Source organism: Amyelois transitella, chromosome 10 (genome assembly GCF_032362555.1).
Source record: "Amyelois transitella isolate CPQ chromosome 10, ilAmyTran1.1, whole genome shotgun sequence".
Classification (NCBI taxonomy): domain Eukaryota; kingdom Metazoa; phylum Arthropoda; class Insecta; order Lepidoptera; family Pyralidae; genus Amyelois; species Amyelois transitella.
The window spans coordinates 10776107-10798033 of record NC_083513.1 but is presented as its reverse complement, the minus strand read 5'-3'; the positions used below and the strand labels follow the sequence as shown (position 1 = coordinate 10798033).

The 21927-nt window shown below is 34.8% G+C and overlaps 2 protein-coding genes across 3 annotated transcripts; both read left to right on the top strand.

Moving 5' to 3' along the window:
* The first annotated feature begins 99 nt into the window (after nt 1–99).
* On the top strand, nt 100–13548 carry LOC106139576 (uncharacterized). Its single transcript, XM_060946089.1, has 11 exons — nt 100–997; nt 1565–1698; nt 2194–2323; nt 2565–2730; nt 4734–4914; nt 6493–6610; nt 7059–7179; nt 7643–7762; nt 8612–8900; nt 9364–9481; nt 10122–13548. The coding sequence occupies exons 1-11, from the start codon at nt 224–226 to the stop codon at nt 10374–10376; spliced, it is 2406 nt and encodes an 801-aa protein (XP_060802072.1). The 5' UTR covers nt 100–223; the 3' UTR covers nt 10377–13548.
* A 743-nt stretch (nt 13549–14291) lies between these two features.
* LOC106139589 (mitochondrial pyruvate carrier 1) lies at nt 14292–20071 on the top strand. 2 transcript variants are annotated; one of them, XM_060946088.1, is made up of 5 exons: nt 14292–14432; nt 14679–14750; nt 15174–15274; nt 17121–17312; nt 18026–20071. In XM_060946088.1, exons 2-4 carry the CDS (start codon nt 14683–14685, stop codon nt 17297–17299), a joined length of 348 nt encoding a protein of 115 aa, XP_060802071.1. In that variant the 5' UTR covers nt 14292–14432; nt 14679–14682; the 3' UTR covers nt 17300–17312; nt 18026–20071. The 2 variants fall into 2 exon arrangements, with proteins under 2 accessions (XP_060802071.1, XP_013196515.1); XM_013341061.2 differs by having other exon boundaries at nt 17121–20071.
* Nucleotides 20072–21927: the final 1856 nt, after the last annotated feature.

Sequence of the window (21927 nt, the reverse complement as noted above, 5' to 3'; positions counted from 1 at the left end):
ATCGATTACGTGCGTCTCTATGACTTCAAATGTTATCATTCAATGGTCATTCATTCATTTTCAAACCGAAATCAAAATTTCATTCATTCATCAATCAAATCTTACCAAAACAAACGCTTCAAGAGTGATTTTTGTTTTTATAAAATATTAATAAGTTTGGAAAGAAAATGAATTAATATTTACTGGATAAGTGTTGTTTTACAGTTGCGGCTGAGCAATCAAGATGGATAGAATAAATTGTGCCTTACTTTTCGTATCACTCTGCGCTTTATTATGGGGTGTGGCCGGCCAATATGAATGGCAGATACGAGATGCATTTGATGAAATTAGAGGCAAAATGAATAAAATTAGTGCCGATAACTGTTACATAAGTCATTTGGATGATCTGTATTTGCCAGACGACACAGTATCTCACCATCCTGATGTCAAAGAGATCAATATCAACCCTGTTTTTCCTAACCGAACGGCGATGCTTCACTTGCACAATATGGCTATGAATCGGGCATTTTTCTGGAGCTACATCCTCCAATCCCGGTTTATTCGGCCAGCCATAAACGACACATATGACCCTGGTATGATGTATTATTTCCTTTCGTCAGTGGCAGACATTGCAGCTAATCCCTATATCAACGCCAGTGCTATATATTTCTCCCCAAACATGTCCTATACATCCTCATACAGAGGCTTCTTCAACAAGACAATGCTGAGATTCGCCCCTAGGGCTTACCGAGCAGATGATTTCAATGATCCCGTTCATCTTCAGAAGATATCCACACTAAATACTTTTCACATTGACGATTTAGGTGCATTTGACCCTGACAGCCTTTCCAAAGATTATACGTCAGATTTTTATAGAATAAACGAGTGGTATCATAAATGGCTGCCAGACAAAGTGGACAAAAGACATGATACCAAGACAACATACCAAGTAGAGATCAGATATGCTAATAATACAAATGAAACCTTTACTTTCCACGGACCACCAGGCAATGATGAGGTAATCAGGAAAATGTAATAAAACTACTCTTTGTTTCTCATTCAGTTAAAGAAGCTTCATAAACATACTTGTTGGTTTGTTTTTAATACATATATTTATTGTACATACAAAAGTACACAAAATAACCGTAAATCAGTATAGCAAAATATACAAAGGCATTATTATAATTACTTTATAGAAATCAGAATCTTAGACAGTTGATTTAAGTCATAATTGTGTTATTTATACTAAACATAGCTTAATATGGTAGAAGCAACATTTTATGATGAATTAATAAGCACTGAATGATCTAAAAATATTTGTTGCATATTTTTTAATAAGAAAGGTATTTAATACGCACATGCACCTAAATCTTGGATGTTTCAAATCATGTTAAAATGAATGTTGGGCGCTGGGCGATAATCTAAAATAAAAATCTGATGTTTTTTTTGTCTCTAAAACACAAGGTCAGGTTGATTTAGTTGATTTAAAATTTTTATTCCATATCAGGATAAGAATGTTCTGAAAGTGTGTGCAGTGAAGATGACCTGGTCAGTCAGACTTCAGTTTTTTAATAACAATTTCTAGGTTCCCGGTCCCGTGAACTGGACACGGCCTTACTTTGACTGCGGGAGACTGAACAAGTGGCTTGTTGGGGCTGTGAGTCCGGTTGTAGACATCTTCCCTCGCCACACACAATTCAGACACATTGAGTACCCTACGTAAGTATATTACAATAGATTTCAATCAGGGAAAATACTGAGTGAAACAGTTAGTAGCTTTTCAGAATGATATCAATAAGTGATACCTTCTATTCAATAACAATTTCGAAAATAAATCTTTATGTTCTATTCTTATGGTTGCTGAGTGGTTAAGGTCGACTTGTAAGTGAGAGACAACATGTTTGAATCTCAACTAACCCACGAATCTATTTCTAAGTAATGTAGTGACATTATGAGCTTAATTAAAGCACCCAACAAAACCAGATTTATACATTCCAGGATCATGGACAAAGAGCTCTTCCAGAAAGTTTAAGATGTAACCAGATTAAGTTACTCTTGTCTGCATTCTCACCCCTGTGGAGTGGAGTCTGGGGTATCCCTTTATTCATGGAACCTGGTGTTTTTTACATGAAGCGACTCCCATCAGACCTCCGCAATTTTTGCAGGATACCCAACCCTTGAGAAGATTTAAATATTTTTCACGTTCTCTTTTAGGTACACAGCTACTGTAGTAATGGAGATGGATTTTGATCGAATAGATATAAACCAATGTCCGCCTAGTAAGGGGAATGATTGGCCCAATAGATTTGCATCTACTGCTCGATGTAAAGTTGAAACTACCGAGGTAAGGAGCAGATTGAAAAATTATTTTTGTGTTCAATAGACCATTTATCGAGGAAGGCTTTAGGCTATATAACATCACGCTGCAACTATGACGAGCGAAGAAATAATGGAAAATGTAAAAAAAAAAAAGACAGGGGACATTATTCATCCTTGAGGGCTTCAATGATGCCCGAAATAACCATTCCACGCGGACGAAGTCGCGGGCACAGCTAGTATACGTAATAAATGGCTTTTTATTTCAGTGCGAACCAATCCACGGTTGGGGCTTCCGCCGCGGCGGCTACCAGTGTCGCTGCGCCCCCGGGTACAGGCTGCCGAGTATTGTACGGAGGCCATATTTAGGAGAGATCATAGAGAGAGCCACTTCCGATCAGTATTATAACAACTTTGACTGCAAAGAGATTGGTTGTGAGTACATTTTTCTGAATTTGTTCCTGCCCTATTATTTTATTATCCATACTGATTTTATGAGGAAAGACGATTTGTGTTCGTTTTAAACAAATAATGAATAAACTCAAAAACTGTTCGATCAGGTTCTACTAAAGGGTATAGCCGGATAAGTATGACGATCTGGCCTCCAAATGAGAACCTTTATCGAAACTTATGTTCTAATATCGCCTTGATGTACAAACACAATTTATGTACTTTTCGCGGCCAGCTTTCGCTTTGACCTTGAGATATGGGAAAAAATAATCGCACGCATGACTTTTATTCAAAGTCATATATTTCAAAAATTAATTACGCTAGAGAGATGAGACCAACGCGAGTTTTTAGATTACATTGCAGAGTATATCATATATTATTTTCAAATTTTTAGAGTATATTTATATATAAAAAAAATTAAAAAATAAGTAAATCATAATTTTTTTTTCATGTTCTCTGAGACTTACAATCACGAAAATAATATATGTTATGCTCCTTTACGTGCTCTATTACTCATAAAAATTTGGTAAAAAAAAAGTTGGTGCAACACTTTGTAAAAAAAAAAAATTTGATTAGCGCCTTCTACTATACCCTTGTTCTATAAGGCCTACATTACATTTTATTCATTTTTTCGAAGTGTTGCACCAACTTGAATTTATTCACAGGCTCGTATCAATTTTCACAGGCTTTATCTTACTTGGCCGAAATAATGGACGATCAAAATAATCTTTTAGTACAATATGTGAAATCAGCATCTAATATCATTAAAGCAGAAGTAAAATCAAGGCATATAAATAGTAAAGTCTATCGTATTTACATTCACTATATTTCCGATGGTAATGATTACAATACTATTTATATGCCTTGATTTTACTTCTGCTTTAATGATATTAGATGCTGATTTCACATATTGTACTAAAAGATTATTTTGATCGTCCATTATTTCGGCCAAGTAAGATAAAGCCTGTGAAAATTGATACGAGCCTGTGAATAAAATCAAGTTGGTGCAACACTTCGAAAAAATGAATAAAATGTAATGTAGGCCTTATAGAACAAGGGTATAGTAGAAGGCGCTAATCAAATTTTTTTTTTTTACAAAGTGTTGCACCAACTTTTTTTTTACCAAATTTTTATGAGTAATAGAGCACGTAAAGGAGCATAACATATATTATTTTCGTGATTGTAAGTCTCAGAGAACATGAAAAAAAAATTATGATTTACTTATTTTTTAATTTTTTTTTATATATAAATATACTCTAAAAATTTGAAAATAATATATGATATACTCTGCAATGTAATCTAAAAACTCGCGTTGGTCTCATCTCTCTAGCGTAATTAATTTTTGAGATATATGACTTTGAATAAAAGTCATGCGTGCGATTATTTTTTCCCATATCTCAAGGTCAAAGCGAAAGCTGGCCGCGAAAAGTACATAAATTGTGTTTGTACATCAAGGCGATATTAGAACATAAGTTTCGATAAAGGTTCTCATTTGGAGGCCAGATCGTCATACTTATCCGGCTATACCCTTTGATACGAACATAGAATTAACCTCCCGAAGGTTTCCAACATTGGGCACATTTTCGAAAATTGCCAACAGTAGGTTAAGTAGTGCAATAGCTAGTTTTGAAATAAATATTTTAATGCTTTCTAAGAATTTCTGAGATTGTGGAGTTGACAACTCAGGTCTTGCAGGGTAGGGAAATAGAATAGTATAGTTATTTTAAAAATTGTATACAACACAAAGTATCACTTTTTGACGTCACATCCTTAAATCTAATAATAACTACTACCGCTTCCAAAGCGCATGTGTAGAAGCAGCGGCGGAACAAACTACACTAGTACGCAGCTACATACACAGAAATTCAGACGGAAACCTTTTTTGAAAAGTTACCTTAGTCGCCTTTTACAACATCCATGAGAAAGAAATGGAGTTGTCCTATTCTCTTTTTATATATACCTATTATATACATATTTTTTGTCCCCAGGGATCCAACTCTTGCCCGTGAAATGGGAGAAGGCCCACCCGTTCATCCGCGCCCTGTACCTCGACCAGTACTCGGAGTACGTGAACGCCACCTCGGGCCCCGCCGCTCTCCACACGGAGAAAGTTAACGTCTACGAGATGCTGAACTTTATCAGGGGCGTCCAGCCGCACAATTGTTCTAAGTAAGTGTATTTTTTTTTTATTTGAACTTTATCAGGAGCTTCCAGCCGCACAATTGTTCTAAGTGAGTGATTTTTTTATTTTATTGACATTGACAGTGACATTGACACACTAGCAGGTAAGAGTGTAGGGTGGTTCCCGGCACTAACTGAAATAAGAATGGGACCACTCCTTCTCGCCACCTCGGGCCCCGCCGCGCCCACACGGAGAAACTTAACGTCTACGAGATGTTGAACTTTATCAGGGGCGTCCAGCCGCACAACTGTTCTAAGTGAGTGATTTTTTTTTATTGACTTTGACATTGACATTGACACACTGGCAAGAGAGAGTGTAGGGTGGTTCCAGGCACTAACTGAAATAAGAATAGGACCACTCCTTCTCGCCATCTCGGGCCCCGCCGCGCCCACACGGAGAAAGTTAACGTCTACGAGATGTTGAACTTTATCAGGGGCGTCCAGCCGCACAACTGTTCTAAGTGAGTGACTTTTTTTTTTTATTGACTTTGACATTAACATTGACACACTGGCAAGAGAGAGTGTAGGGTGGTTCCAGGCACTAATTGAAATAAGAATAGGACCACTCCTCGCCACCTCGGGGCCCGGCCGCGCTCCATACGGAGAAAGTTAACGTCTACGAGATGTTGAACTTTATCAGGGGCGTCCAGCCGCACAACTGTTCTAAGTGAGTGACTTTTTTTATTGACTTTGACATTGACATTGACACACTGGCAAGAGAGATTGTAGGGTGGTTCCAGACACTAACTGAAATAAGAATAGGACCACTCCTTCTCGCCACCTCGGGTCCGGCCGCGCTCCACACGGAGAAAGTTAACGTCTACGAGATGTTGAACTTTATCAGGGGCGTCAAGCCGCACAATTGTTCTAAGTGAGTGATTTTTTTTTATTGACTTTGACATTGACATTGACACACTGGCAGGTAAGAGTGTAGTAGGGTGGTTCCAGGCACTAATTGAAATAAGAATAGGACCACTCCTTCTCTTTTCCATGGATGTCCTAAAATGTGATTAAGGGATAGGCTTATAAAATTGGGATTCTTCTTTTAGGCGATGGGCTAGCAACCTGCCACTATTTGAATCTCAATTCAATCATCAAGCCAAAAAGCTGAATGTGGCCTATCAGTCCAAGACTGTTAGCTCTGTCTACCCCGCAAGTTTTTAAGATGTGATTATATGTATGTATGTATTTTTAACTAAAATGAGTACAGTAATAGACTATAGGCGGTCTACCACCTGGGACAAATATATGATGCACTTATATATGTGTGTATATAATCTTTTCTATTGACATAATTAGTTCTACATTCATTCATGATTTTTAATGTAGACAATGTGCATTCGTCCACGATTTAGATTTAAGAGATCTATATTTGTAAATTGACGTCCGATGAAAATGCTGCAACGTAGTTTGTTCCGCCGCTTCCAAAGCGCAAATGTAGAACATGCGTTTTGGAAGCGGTAGTGGTTATAATTAGATTTAAGTTATGTGACGTCAATAAGTGACACCTTGTATCCAATTTTGAAAATAAATCTATTCTATTCTACTGAAACTCTTTATTCTCAGATACAACAAGACAGATTTGTTCCTGAACGGTGATATAGCGTACGGTCACGAGGAACAGTTCGAGAATCAAGCCAAGATGGCGCTGCGGTTGGCGAATTTCATCAGCGCTTTCTTGCAGGTATTTTATAGTTGTTATTACTAAAATTATTATGAAATGTACATACATGTGGTCACGTCTATATTCCCTTGCGGGGTAGACAGAGCCAACAGTCTTGAAAAGACTGAATGTGGCCACGTTCAGCTATTTGGCTTAATGATAGAATTGAGATTCAAATAGTGACAGGTTGCTAGCCCATCGCCTAAAAAAGAATCCCAAGTTTGTAAGCCTATCTTTAAGTCGCCTTTTACGACATCCATGGGAAAGAGATGGAGATTCTTTCTATCTTCTTTCTTTCTTCTTTCTTCTTTCTTCTTTCTTCTTTCTTCTTTCTTCTTTCTTCTTTCTTCTTTCTTCTTTCTTTCTTCTTTCTTTCTTCTTTCTTTCTTCCTTCTTTCTTCTTTCTTTCTTTCTCCTTTCTTTCTTCTTTCTATAAAGTAAATTTATAATCTCATTCCTATATTCACAGGTGTCAGATCCCACGGAAGTGTTTAGTGGCAAAAGGATTGCAGACAAACCTCTCACTGAGGATCAGATGATTGGTGAAACGTTGGCACTCGTGTTAGGCGACTCCAAGATATGGTCAGCAGGTAACATAATAAACATTTACTATGAAATAATTGATTACATACATGAAAATCACGCCTCTTTCCCGGAGGGCAGAGACTACCTCTTTTCACTTGCCACGATCTCTGCATACTTCCTTCGCTTCATCCACATTCATAACTCTGTTCATGCAAGCTCGGCGGTTTCGGGTACTTTTGACCTGACCCTTTACCAGGACGTCCTTAATTTGATCACATAAATAATTGATAACATTTGCCTTATATCCTCTTTACTAGCTAGCACCCGTGCGCTTCGTCCGCGTGGAATAGTTATTTTGGTCATCATTAAAGCATTCTTAACGTAATTAGATTAACGACGAGATATATGATAAATTGAGTAGAATATAACTTTTGGTCGAAATTTTCTTCTAATTCCCGTGGGAATGGGGTGTAACGAGGTTTTTCGCGTAAAAAGTTCCAGATTAAACTACATAATTACAATTTACAGGAACATATTGGGACCGCAACCAGTTCACAAACAGGACATTCTTCGCGCCGATGGCTTACAAGACATCTTTGAACACCAGGAAATACAAGCTGGAGGATTTGGCACGATTGAATAAGACAGGTAACAATAATGTGAAGTTTGGATATGATCGCCGGCAGATTTGAATGCTTATACGTGAACCATTCGTGTGCCGTTGCTGGGGGAGTGATACAGGGGGCCACTATGCTTAAAGTTAAATTATATATATTTTTTTTTGTTCTTACATAGTAATAAGCACTACCAACATATTATTAGTCTTTTGTTACTAACTTAAATAAATAAATTCATTCAATAATTTTGTGAACATTTTTCTAAAGCACATACATACATATTGTCACGTCTATGTCTCTTGCGGGGTAGCCAGAGACAACAGTCTTGAAAAGACTGAATGGCCACGTTCAGCTATTTGGCTTAATGATAGAATTGAGATTCAAATAGTGACAGGTTGCTAGCCCATCGCCTAAAAGAGAAATCCCAAGTTTAAAAGTCTATTCCTTAGTCGCCTTTTACGACATCCATGGGAAAGAGATGTAGTGGTCCTATTCGTTTTTGTAATGGTGCCGGGAACCATACGGCAAATTTAAATAAATAAATAAATATATACGGGACAAATTACACAGATTGAGTTATCCTCGAAGTAAGTTCGAGACTTGTGTTACGAGATACTAACTCAACGATACTATATTTTATAATAAATACTTTTGTAAAGATAAACATCCAAGACCCAGGCCAACCAGAAAAAGTTCGTTTCTCATCATGCCGTGGCCGGGATTCGAACCCGGGACCTCCGGTGACAACTATGTACAATTTTCTTGTTACTGTGTAAATTTATATGCAATGAAGATATTAAAAACAAACAAACAAACTGCTTTTGTATGCTTAGCTGCTAGTAACAGTTAATGTAATATAATTATCTTTTTTTTTTTGCAGAGGAACTATACACAAACAAACAATGGTTCCAACACTTAAAACAACGGTGGTCAACTAACTTCGACAGCTTAGAGAAATTCTATCTCAAAATGAAAATACGCGAAGACGAATTGGGCAAATATTTGATGAGATACGAGAGATACCCGACTTCGTATAGGGCGGCTAATTTGAAACACGGGTATTGGACACAGCCGTATTATGATTGCGAGGGACATTTGAAACAGTGGGTTATAACGTACGCAGCGCCATTCTTCGGATGGGACAGTGTTAAAGTCAAATTGGAATTCAAGTGAGTATTGACATGTGTGTTTATAATCTCGTCTTATGTCCCTTACGGTGTAGACAGAGCCGACGGTCTTGAAAAGGCTGAAAGGCTACGTTCAGCTGTATAAGTGTGTATTTTGAACTATAATTTTGCTCAGTGATTGGATGGAGGGGGATTTTTGAAATAATTTATTTTCTTAAGAGACAGTTAAATAACTCCTTTACGCGTCAGTTTTGTTTAGACATACTTGAGCGAGGATTTTAGACAAGTTCTAATTTTTTACTCTTAACATGTTACTACAATATCGGTCCTTCGAGCCGGATCTGTCAAACGACTACATTGAAACCATTCGTATCGAATTATTGTTAAATTTTTACTATAATGAGTAGTTAATGTCTTAACATTCTTAAACCTTATAAAACTTGTCAGTTGCACTTAAATATTGGTCCTTCGAGCCGGATTCCCAAACGAATATATCACGTTTCAGGGGCGTGGTAGCAGTGACAATGGCTTTGATGTCCCTAGATGTGAACCAGTGTCCAGACAAGTACTATGTGCCAAACGCCTTCAAGGGGACGGACAAATGTGACAAGCAGTCTTCCTATGTGAGTATTTATTTTTACTACTTTTTTTTTCAGTAATAACTTTGTTCAACTAAAACGTGTTTCATACGTTTTAGTTGAACAAAACAAGATATATTAAAATATAAATTAAAAATTAATACAATTAAAGCAATTTATATCAAAAGTCAGTTCAATTTGTTTTTAACCGCCTTTGAAGAAAAGGTGGTTCTTAGTTTGGTTTTATGTATGTATGTGTATCCGCCTATCGCTGAACCGATTTTAGTGGGGTTTTCAGGAAAGTGTTTGTGTTTGGGGGAAGGTTTTCGATATTTAACCGACTTCAAAAAAGGAGTATATTGATTGGAGGCGGTTCTCTTTATACAAAAGTTTTTAAATATAAAAAACAACATCTTAGTGATGTGATGAAACAATGATGTTAAGACTTTCGTGACATCTGTTACATATGATATAGTCACGTCTATATCCATTCTGGAGTAGACAGAGCTAACAGTCTTGAAAAGATATGGAGTGGTTTTATTCTAAAGTGTTGGAAACCACACGGCCAAATTGTCGGCACAATAATATTTTAGAACGGTAAACTAATTTTTTAAAAGAGACGTTCGCCGTTCGCTTTCTACCAATATTATTTTGTGCATATCTAATTATTTGTGTTCATTTCCAGTGCGTTCCAATACTCGGTCGCGGGTTCGAAGCCGGCGGTTACAAATGCGAATGCCTCCAAGGTTTCGAATATCCGTTCGAAGATCCGACCACTTATTACGACGGTCAAATAGTGGAAGCGGAGTTTCAGAACATAATCAACAATAAGGAAACACGTATAGACATGTTCAAATGTAGATTGGCTGGTGCCGCAGCAATACAGGGGAGTTTCGCCATTATGTTGGCCATTTTGTTCGTTCTACTAAAAATAAGGTAATTTGATACTGGTTATTAATAAAAATAAATTGCATTTCCCCGAAAAGATGATGTAACTAAGATAAATAAATAAATAATAAATGTATACGGGACAAATTAAACTGATTGTGTTAGTCTCGCAGTAAGTTCGAGACTTGTGTTACGAGATACTTACTCAACGATACTATATTCTATAATAAATAACTTATATAGATAAACATCCAAGACCCAGGCCAATCAGACAAAGTTTATTTCTCATCATGCCCTGGCCGGGATTCGAACCCGGGACCTCCGGTGTCACAGACAAGCGCACTACCGCTGCGCCACAGACGCCGTCACGCCGTTACGCCGTAAGAAAATATCAAAATATTGCACACATGGTGTTAATACATACATATAGTCACGTCTATATCCCTTACGGGGTAGACAGAGCCAATAGTCCCGAAAAGACTCATTGGCTACGTTCAGCAGCTTAATGATGGAATTGAGATCCAAATAGTGACAGGTTGCTAGCCCATCGCCTAAAAAAAGAATCACAAGTATGTAAGCCTATGGTGTTAATTTATATGCAAATAACTTCTACCCGCAATTTGAGATAAGAAAATAATATGTGAAAAGTAATTAAAATAAGATTAATGTGGCCTTTTTTCTTTACCATTACGACTATCTTCGAGTCCCGGCCAGGGCGTGAACAGAAACGAACTTTCTCCGATTGTTCTAGGTCTTGGATGTTTATCTATATGAGTATTTATCATAAAATATAGTATCGTTGAGTTAGTATCTCTTAACACAATTCTCGAACTTACTACGAGGCTAACTCAATCTGTGTGTGTCTCTCCCGTATATATTTATTTATTTTAATTTAGATTTTTTATAGTGACAACTGAAACAAAAAATCTAAAAGGCACGCATTTACAAAGTAAACTTGTAAATGATATTCAAACAGACGACATATGAGTTATTTAGGTAGGTACAAATATAATTGTATACAAAAATTAATAGAGACAGCATTAATAGGATATTCTTTTCAGTTTTTATAATGAAATGTGAGAAAAAAAAAGAGAAGATTTTTTTAAAAGCAATTTTTTTTAAGTTAGTATGTACCTAGTTGTACTTTCGTTGTATCACGGCCATCCGTCCTATATACAGACTGATATTATCAAGAAATTATAAGCAATAGATTAACTTCCCATAGGTATAAGTAACAATTTCCAATATTAAATCTCATTGTTTTACTAATAAGAGTGAGTTACCTACGGCGTTATCGTCATTGGTGAATAAGGGTCGGGTCACATCGACGAGACGCGACGCGACATTTTAACGAAAATTTGACTTTTACTACACGAAACGACCGAACTTTATCTTCAAAGTTAAAAAGAAAACAAATAGATAAATTGAAATTTTAGTTGTGCTATAAATATTTCGCGTCTTGTTTTGGTGTAAACATACCCTAAAGTTAATGTTATGTGAAAATGTGACAGTTCATATAGTAGTAGTAGATCTGATTAATCCATTTAGAATGATAATGATGAAATTTCATTGCTGTACAATGTCTAAGGTGGAATTTCCAACAGGATATAACGTAACGGAATTCTCACATATTTTCTATTTTCATAATTTTGTGTTTACCTTCCGTTAGGTTTAGTTAATAACTCTAGTATATAATTTTCCATTCCTTTATGTACGGTAATTTAAAATTGTATGTTCAAACTTTATGATTCGTACATGTATCATGATTTTAGCAGTAAAGATCCGTTCTAATCTGGCCTCTTTAGCTTTTAAAATTTAAGCTTTATGTATCTTTATGGACGGGTAGCATTTTACGATATAAACCTTCCTCAACCTCTGTAGCATGGAACGCGCGACGCCGTTTTTATAGCGCGAAAACCTGTCACCGTTTTGTTTTTTTTTGACGTCAAACGGGACATCGGTAGTTCTTCGCGCGATAAAAACGCTCTTCAACATTTCAAACGGGAACAAATCCGTCCAAAACGAGATAAGCACTTACTTTCAGATATAGAAAATAGAGGAACCTTATAAAATGTAGTGATAGATTGCCGGATAAAGGTCCTAAAGATAGTACCTACGTGATAATATCACTGATCTTTTACCTTTACGTGTTATTGACCTTTTTTTCTTTAGATGCCATTCATTTGGTTAACCTAAATGTCTTAAATGAAAAAAAAAACTGATGAATAACAAACAGGCGATCGCGACCTATATTTCTATGCTACAAAATTATGTGTTTACCGTTTTATATTTAGGAACAATTTTATACAACTGAAAGATAATACAGGTTTACCTTTTCTTTTTAATTCTGACATGTACTTTTTTCTATGTAAGAATCTCTTATTTTTTTAAGTTAATTTAAGCATATTTACTATAAGCAATATTCTTCTAATTGGTGTGTTATTTTTCGTCTAATTTTATACTATAATCTTTTTTTATGTAAGATCGTATATATTTTGTGGCTGAAACAAGGAGAAAAAGACAGAAAATGTATTTATTTATAATGTCTTCAGTTTACACATATTTTCTACAGTTTATTTTGTATCAATTTTTTTTTTATAAATTTTGATGCATTTTTTATTGTTAGGGTATTTTATAGAACATAGATTAAAATTTTAGTTTTTTCTTAGAGAATCTCTTAGTCATTATTTGCTTATGGCATTTTTTAGTAATTTTATTTTATTCCAATCTATGTTACTATTTACATTTATAAATAAAAAATTGTGCAATTATTTATAAAAGTTTAAATATCATACATAGTGTGTCTTGAATTTTGTATAATGTTGCCAGAACTTACATTCCATTTCATGAATTGGTTTTATTTCTTGAGAACAGGGGAGCAAAACTGTAAAAAATAAATGTGCCAATATTGTGTCCGTAGAGTCGCAGTGAAGAAGTTTTTGTAGTTTGGTACCACAGTAAAAAAAAGAGTATAGAAAGAGACAATCGTCAGCGACACACTTTTGGTACATTTGTTTTTTACAGATTTGATCCCCAATATTTTCAGTAGTTCACATCATGAAATAACAAAATTGGTGGAGAATTTCATGATATATTTTCATTTCGTCATCATTGCACAAAATATGAACAAATATAATGTTATTATGCCAGTGTGACTTATTCAGATACCGTCCATTTTAGTGCCTTTTTCATATGAGAGTTTAATAAAGTGAATATGTATTGAACGGCTTGTTTTACTTGTTTTCACTGCATCATACTTAAAATTCTTCTATACTGAAATAGAAGATTTGTGATAATAATTTGGCTACTGCAAATAACACGTTACCTGAGGAGGGCCATGATTGTCGATAATAGTATGACTTAAGACAAAGAGCTTTAAAAAATAAATATAGCTTCCTGTACCTATATATTTATAATATTTTGAACTACTCAATCGAGACGTCGTAATTTTGCTGTAAATCAACATTATATAATTTAGATCAGCATACTTGTAATCCCGTATGTACATGCTTCGGACATAAACTAGCGCTCCCACTAGACCGAAGTATACAGTTATATATATTAATATGTAAGACACGATTAGGATGCGCAATGCACCCATAATCCTCTGTTTTCGGAGCTATGAGACATATTTTCTTATTTTTTTTGGTCTTGTTGACAACATTTTGTTTTGAAAATTTTATCAGTATTGTGAATGTGAAGTTTAAATGAATGTTACATTTGAATTTGACGCTTTACATGAATGCCCCAATAAAAAAGTCAGTAGTAGATATTAAATTTTTTGTTATAAATAAGAAAATTAGGCTTCTTGATAATTTGTGATAACTTTTAAAGTGTGAAATAGAGTTTTCCTTGATTTTTGTGAAACTGATACTACTGAACAGTTTTATTGTAATTTTTAGTATATAAGCGTCTCGAAAATTAAGATAATCATGAATGCATCTAATTGCATGACGTCAATATTTCGACGTGCAGGTGTCTGACAGTGACAGCATGACAGTAACTTATGAATTATTTGGACGGAAATAGTTTTTTCCTTTTAAGAGTGCGTGTTTGTTGAATAAAATATTTTTTGACAAAAATTATAAAAGAAAGAATATACAAAATCGTAAGTAAATTATTGCTATCATAATATTACATTAAATCAAAGTCTTATTTTCCTTAGTTACGTGATTATAACCTTGAAAAGTGTTTCAAACTGGTATGTAATTATTCAAATTTATATTATCATGAATTCGCTAAAATTTATTAATATTATTTCCTTATATTTCACAAAACAGCCTTCTGTTCTTGCAGTAAGTAATTTTCCTGCGTTCCTGGGCAGTAATTTAGTGTAAAGTTTAATATATTACAGAAAAATGGGATCGATAGTAAAGAAATTGGTGACCTCCATCAAGAGCAAAGAATTCAGAGAATATTTAATGAGGTGAGCTTTTTGTTACCACCTATTTTGTCATTTCTTATAGACCATTCAGTTCTAGGGTTGTTACGTATTAAAATAATATTTTTTTTAACCATTGCACACTGTCTTGTGTGTTAATTTTGAATGATATACGATCTAAATTATATCCACAATTTTTTTTCTAAAGTGGTTGCCAGCACTTTGGAAAAGAACCACTCCATCACATGAGGGAATGGCTAATAAATTTGGAATTCCTCTTGGAAGTGATGAGTTAGCTACCTGTCGCTATTTTAATCTCAATTCCATCATAAAGCTATATGGGTTAACATGGCGTTTTAGTCTTTTCAAGACTGTGGCCCTGTCTACCCAGCAAGATAGATGTGACATTATGTATGTATGTATAATTTTTCTCCCTTAAGGATAAATTTTTATTAATGACATTTCCAGCACACATTTTTGGGGACCAGTTGCCAACTGGGGGATACCACTCGCGGCGATCGCAGATACTCGTAAAGATCCTAGCTTCATCAGTGGCAAAATGACATTTGGTAAGAAATACATATGCTATTTTCAACACCCACACATATTGACTACATGCCATATAACAGGATTTCAAATATGTCATCAAGAGCCTACTAATTCTTCTTCCCCCTGGCGTAAATTCTGGTATCATCCTCATCTCTGGAGAGGAGCCCAGGGTGTGCCTTGTAATCATGATCCTGAAGAGCCTGTAAATTTCTGAGCTTCATTAGGCAAAGGTTGTAGATGAAAATATTTTCAATCGTATTATCTACAGTGGAATGCAGATATGATTTATCATATTTCTGGTCTACAAAATATAAAGCCCAAAATATTTTCTTAGTACCTATTAACCAAACATGATTCTTAATTGATGTTCCCATACACCAGAAAAGGACAAGGAATACAATATTGGTACATAAGCAGATATTATACAACACTTATTTCATGAGATAAATCTTACACAACCTTATCTTGAAGACAGTTCTTATCAATATTTGAAATATACCAGTCTTTAAGTGTTATAACTCACAATTACTTTTATCTCCTTTATCACCGAAAAGCTGATAAAAAATTGGCATGCTGAATGAGAAATGAGGCAGTTTCGCTATAAAAATCTAAGCATTATCATTAAGTAGTCTGTAATAAAATTACATCAGTAATAAATTGTATTTGTAATGTATTTAATTGAGTTTATATTATACTCTGCTGATAAGAAAATATGTATAAATTAACTGGAGTACACCCTGGCTCCATATGCGTAAAACTAAAAGCCTTATCAATTCCCATTCCCACGGGAACTTCGGGAAAACCTCTCTTAAAGCAGACCTAGACCACTTGAGGAAACCACATTGATATCTCTAGATCCTGAGTCAAAATCTCACGGTTGCATCTTCCTGGGGTGGAATCAAAGTCAAACATCTTTGTCTGTAACTACAATTTTGAGCTATTTCACTTATTTCAACAGCGTAGTGCTGACCTCATTTGGAATAAATCATTTTATCTAAAACAAGGAAGAAAATTATAAATGTTCTACATTGAATTTCAAGATAATATAACAAGTTTTTTATTGGGCTAGGTTAATTAAAGTAGTATAATGAATTGATTTTTTCTTTGTCCATAAGCAATTATGGCTAAAAGTGGTCACTTTTACTGTAATATTATCTTATAATTTAGACTATTTATAATTTACGTTTTTGTTTTCGATAAAATGATTTATCTCAAACTAGCTGTGCCCGCAACTTCGTCCGCGTGGAATAGTTATTTTGGGCATTATTAGAGCCCTCAAGGATGAATAATTTTCCTCGTTTTTTTTCACATTTTCCATTATTTCTTTGCTCCTTATAGTTCCAGCGTGATGTTATATAGCCTTAAACATTCCTCGATAAATAGTCTATTCAACGCATAAAGAATTTTTCAATTAGAACCAGTAGTTCCTGAGATAAGCGCGTTCAAACAAACTCTTCAGCTTTATAATATTAGTACCTATAGACGAGAGCAGCACTGCGCCGTTGAAAAATGTGAAATGGCTCTTAATTAGAATTTGTGTTAAACATTCAGATATCAGTCTTCCTACATCTCATTCAGTTGCCTCACGATCTTTTCCCTATTCATAAAAGTTATTATTTACGTAGCTATAGTCCGACTAACTAATGTATGTACACTGTTGCGTCAATCGCATTCAGTCTCGTGTAACTCGTATGCCCTTGTATTGTTGTTGTCCACGTTTATCAATTTAAATACTGATCCATGTGTCACACTAGTTAATATACAATGGGTTCGTTTTTGAGTCAATTTATACTGGTGGCTCTGTCTACCCCGCTAGGGATATAGACGTGATCATATGTATGAATGTATGTATTATTTATTTTCCAGCTCTCTCCCTATACTCCCTGATGTTCATGCGTTTCGCGTGGCGGGTACAACCTCGGAATATGCTTCTCTTCGCTTGCCACTTCACCAACGAATGTGCTCAACTCACACAGGGAGCGAGGTTCGTCAACTATCATTACTTAGGAGGAAAAGAGAAGCAAGATACTGAGCAGAAAGTTTGAGGATAACCTACTTGTAAGTAAACAAATGTTTTCAGGATATATCTGTTTGTAGCAAAAATATGGGTCAATATTATATGTGTGTGGTGTACTCATGACGCCTGAATGTCCTGTTTTGAAGTGATATGTAGATAGATACATAGCAAGAAATATTATGTAGACGTGTTATCAGAAATTTATAAAATTTAGTAATTGTTATAATTTTAGTATTGTAACTGTATAAATTTCCTAAGAAATACTTCATACATTTCGCGTAACAGATATTAGAAGTGTGAATAATGATGTTGTTTGACTCAAAATAACTGAGTGATGTGATTTCCCAGTGAAAAAGCCTTTTGGCTTTGTTCGAAACATTACTACGACAAAAAGCGTCAACGGCGCTGGGATTTATGGTGCGTGCGTTCGCGCATTATTCAAATGTATAATTATATATATAAAATGTATTACTATATAAATTTATTTCGGTTTTACATTTAAAAAAATATTTTTAATATAAATTTTTTAAATGTATAACAGAAATAATTTTACCTGATAAAGGACATTTCAATCGATCGAATATATGAAAAACAAAAACACTTGGATAATTAATCGTTACAAGTGAGCAACTTCGCATTCTATCGCTTATAATCGTGTCGCGTTGAGTCGTATAGTTCAATGTGTTTAAAAACCATACAGTTTGATGTATCGTTAATTGTTGCTTTAGTAGTTAAGCGTTATCAATGTTATCAGGGTCCCGTATCGTCACGCTGCCAACGTCGCGAGATCTCGTGGTATACGCATGTTTATGTGTTCATTATACACTAACATACTATGTAGTATAATTATAAGTAGATAAAATTATCAAATACAAGTCTATCTAGACTTAAAGATTTTCAAATACCTTGATTTGGTAACGGAAAATCTTTAACTGTATTAGGATATGATGAAATGTATCACAAAAACGTAACTTAAATAATATCTGTTCTACGTATGTAGTTTTTAAAGTTTATTCCCAAGTACATTTGAACCTATATTTGCTATTTTTGAATTTTTATGTACCTAAACAATAATAAGTGTTATTTAAATGTTAAAGCCAAAAAGTAACTAAACATAAGAAAACTTACAAGATCTATTCTATCCTGAAAACATTTGACGCTGTATAATCTTAAAGGCATATATTGCTGACCAGATGCTAAGCTATTAGTGAGGTACCTATCTCACGACGATTTTTATACATAGAAGGTTATAATAGCAAAAAGGCTGTTTATAAAGTCGTTAGTTGCATAACTTACCATCATTAAAAAAAAATGTCATTAATCTAGAAAATATGTATTATGAATTATGCCAAGCTATAGCAAAATTATATCTTTATTCCTACTACTTCTGTAGTAATTATATTGATAATTATTTACAGAGAGAAATATAAATGATGTTAAATAAATCGGTTGTATACGTTAGCAAAATTTATCGATTTGAATTGGCACAAAACCTATAAAAAATCGATATAGAAGTGGAACTGTTATAAAATTAACCAATCAGTGTCGTTCTCTTTCAAAATCTTTCAGGCGATATTTTCTTTGTTGTATATAAACTTTATAAAAAAATAATAGAATGAAACATTTAGAAAAGGTAAAATTAGGCATTATAAAAGATTTTAGCCAATTGTCTAATATGTGAACGTAGACTGTTCTATTAAAAACAGTGAAAGACTTTTAAAACTTTGACTAGTAAGTAAAATACATATATTTAAATATTAAATTAAGAATATTAAAATATTTGAGATATCCATAGAGGTCGATTAATATATTGATTTATTCGACCCATTTACTATACGATAGATGTATAGGTATTAAAGTGTAAATCTTTTGTTTACATATTTTGTATTTTCTGTACAATAGTTGTTTGCATTCGAAACCATATTATGATTGAAGCTCTGACATAAAATTCTAACACGTGATAGGTTGCACAATTTTAGTTTTAAAGAAAATAATAATTAAAAAAATGTCAATGCCATTTAAACTATGCTAATATTATTAAAAAAAAGACATGTTGTTAAAGTTTCATCATACATTGGGCAACATAAAAAAGAGTACCACGTACGTAACCTAGTTTTGTATGAAGGTAGTATATTTTCTATGCGCCTCACTATACGTACGTTGGGGCAACCTTTTTTTTTGATGTTTGCTTGTGAATTGTTAATGTACAAAAGATTTTAAATCTCCATCTTACAATTTTAAGGAAATTAAACTTTAAATTGCATCACCGTTTGTATTGTAAATTATTGTAACCATTTGATGATTTGACAAAGCATGGCGCTTATTTCTACTTATAATTTATTTTTAATAAATTTTTTTTTGAATGATTTCTAGCAGTGCTGGAAGATTGTTGGTTTCGATAAGTATTTAGGCATAGTAGTTGTTTTTTGCTTCTAATTCATCAATTTTCCAATATAATAAATAAGACAATTGTAAGCAGTCGACTATCAACCGTTGGTCAGGGTCGCCATCTTGATTTTCATTCGTTATCAAAATTAATTAATTTTATTTTAAATTAATTCTTGATTTTTAACTGAAATGGAAAAAAAAGAAATCAGTTTAAAATCGTAGGTGTGACTGTGTTGTAAAGGCACTATGCCTGAATAACTTATTTTAACATTACAAAAAAAAAAACATTGTACCTATGTAAATGTTACCGTGTATCTTTGTGATTTATGTAACTAGTTAGTGAATCTTAATTGAGTTGTACAAGGGTATATTTTTTTGAATATTTATTATAATTATACGGTGTTGATCTTTATTGGTTTGTTTTATTTGTGACAAGAAGACGTTCGTGGTACCAAACAGGTTCTAAGAATGAAGATGGAGATTTTAAGAGGTAACTATGTGTACTACAAAAGTAACGTTATCGCACCAAGTTAAGGGAAGCATTAGGAGAGTTATTACATATGTAACTCATTTTTGCAATTTTTGCATAAGTGACAGTGTCGCACCGGACGTGCGATATGACAATATATTTATTTCTGGTATGCATGAATAGTGATAGTTCGCTAGCCCATGACCAATAAGAATCCCAATTTTATTTGCTTTTTCCAATCTACAAAACAAACAAACATATAATCACGACTATATCCCTTGTGGGGTAGACAGAGCCAGCAGTCATGAAAAACTGATAGGCCACGTTTAGCTGTTTGGCTTAATGATAGAATTGAGATTCAAATAGTAACAGGTTGCTAGCCCATCGCCTAAAAGAAGAATCCTAAGTTTATAAGCCTATCCTTTAGTCGCCTTTTACGACATACATAAAAATGAGACGGAGTGGTCCTAGTCTTTTTTTCTATTGGTGCCAGGAACCTCACGGCACTTCCAATCTACATTATGTTTTTTTTTTCGTTACCACACTAGCATGGAATCTTATACTCTACATATACCTACAGCAGTTTATTAAGTCGTTTAAGAAAACAATATCATTTCATCAGTTAAAGTGGGACGGAGCGGAGGCGCGGAATCCCGGTCGCGTATTCACAAACACTCGCACACAATGAGACGTGGTCTTTGTTCGCGGTTCTAAACGGCGACTATTGTTTGCATAAACGCTTCCGAGTTCGCGGGGAACTGGCGCTTGTGAGAGTTTACTGGGGGTATGAAAAGGTTTATTTTCCAACGGTTTGATAGTGAATAGTGGGTTAGAGACGAGAAGGCGAGAGTTTATGGCTGTGTAGCGGGAGCGATGATTCGGCTCGACCGCCACCAAAGGGAAGATCTTCCGCCAGGCTAGGTGTTATGCCTGGGGAACCGCGGCTCCGACGATGTTGTGTCGGAGGTTGTAAATATATCTCCAATCCGTGAAATCATTGAAATCGCGTCTTAGATTCTTCGCTGCTATTGGTTGAGCGCGTCAATTTCTTCGCGATGATTGACAGTTTGTTTGATTTGATGTTGTGACGAGTGGCGTAGAGATGTCGCCACAGCTGAAAGTGCAACTGCAGTCGCCTGCTATGACATAAGTATTACATTATCACTAGAGACCGCCCGCGACTTCGTCCGCATGGAAACCCTATCAATCCCGCGGGAACTCCGGGATAAAAGTAGCCTTTATGTTATTCTGGGTCTTCAACTACTACATACCGAATTTCATCGTAATCGGTTCAGTAGTTTTTGCGTGAAAGAGTAACAAACATCCATACTCACAAACTTTCGCATTTTTAATATTAGTAGGATAATTATGGTGGCCAAATTATTATAATGTTACCTACGTATGTAGGTACATAATACAAAAGCTATCATAGAGTCACTCCATCTCTTTCCCATGTGTGTCGTAAAATTTTCATCTTTAACATTCATCTTTGAGGCGATGGTCTAACAACCTGTCACTATTTGAAACTCAATTCTATCATAAAGCCAAACAGCTGAACGTGGCCAATCATTATTTTCAAAACTGTTGATTCTGTCTAACCCTCAAAGTATACAGACATGATTATCTATATGTATGTTACCTACTTACATCTTTTTCCTCCTGCTACAATCCCGGTTATATCCTCATCCTCACCTCTTTAGAAAGGAGCCCGGGGTAGTCTTTCAACAATGTTCCTGGATTGGGTAAGTCAGGTTTTTAAACGAAGTCACTATCGTCTGATCTCCGCAAACTTTGCGGGA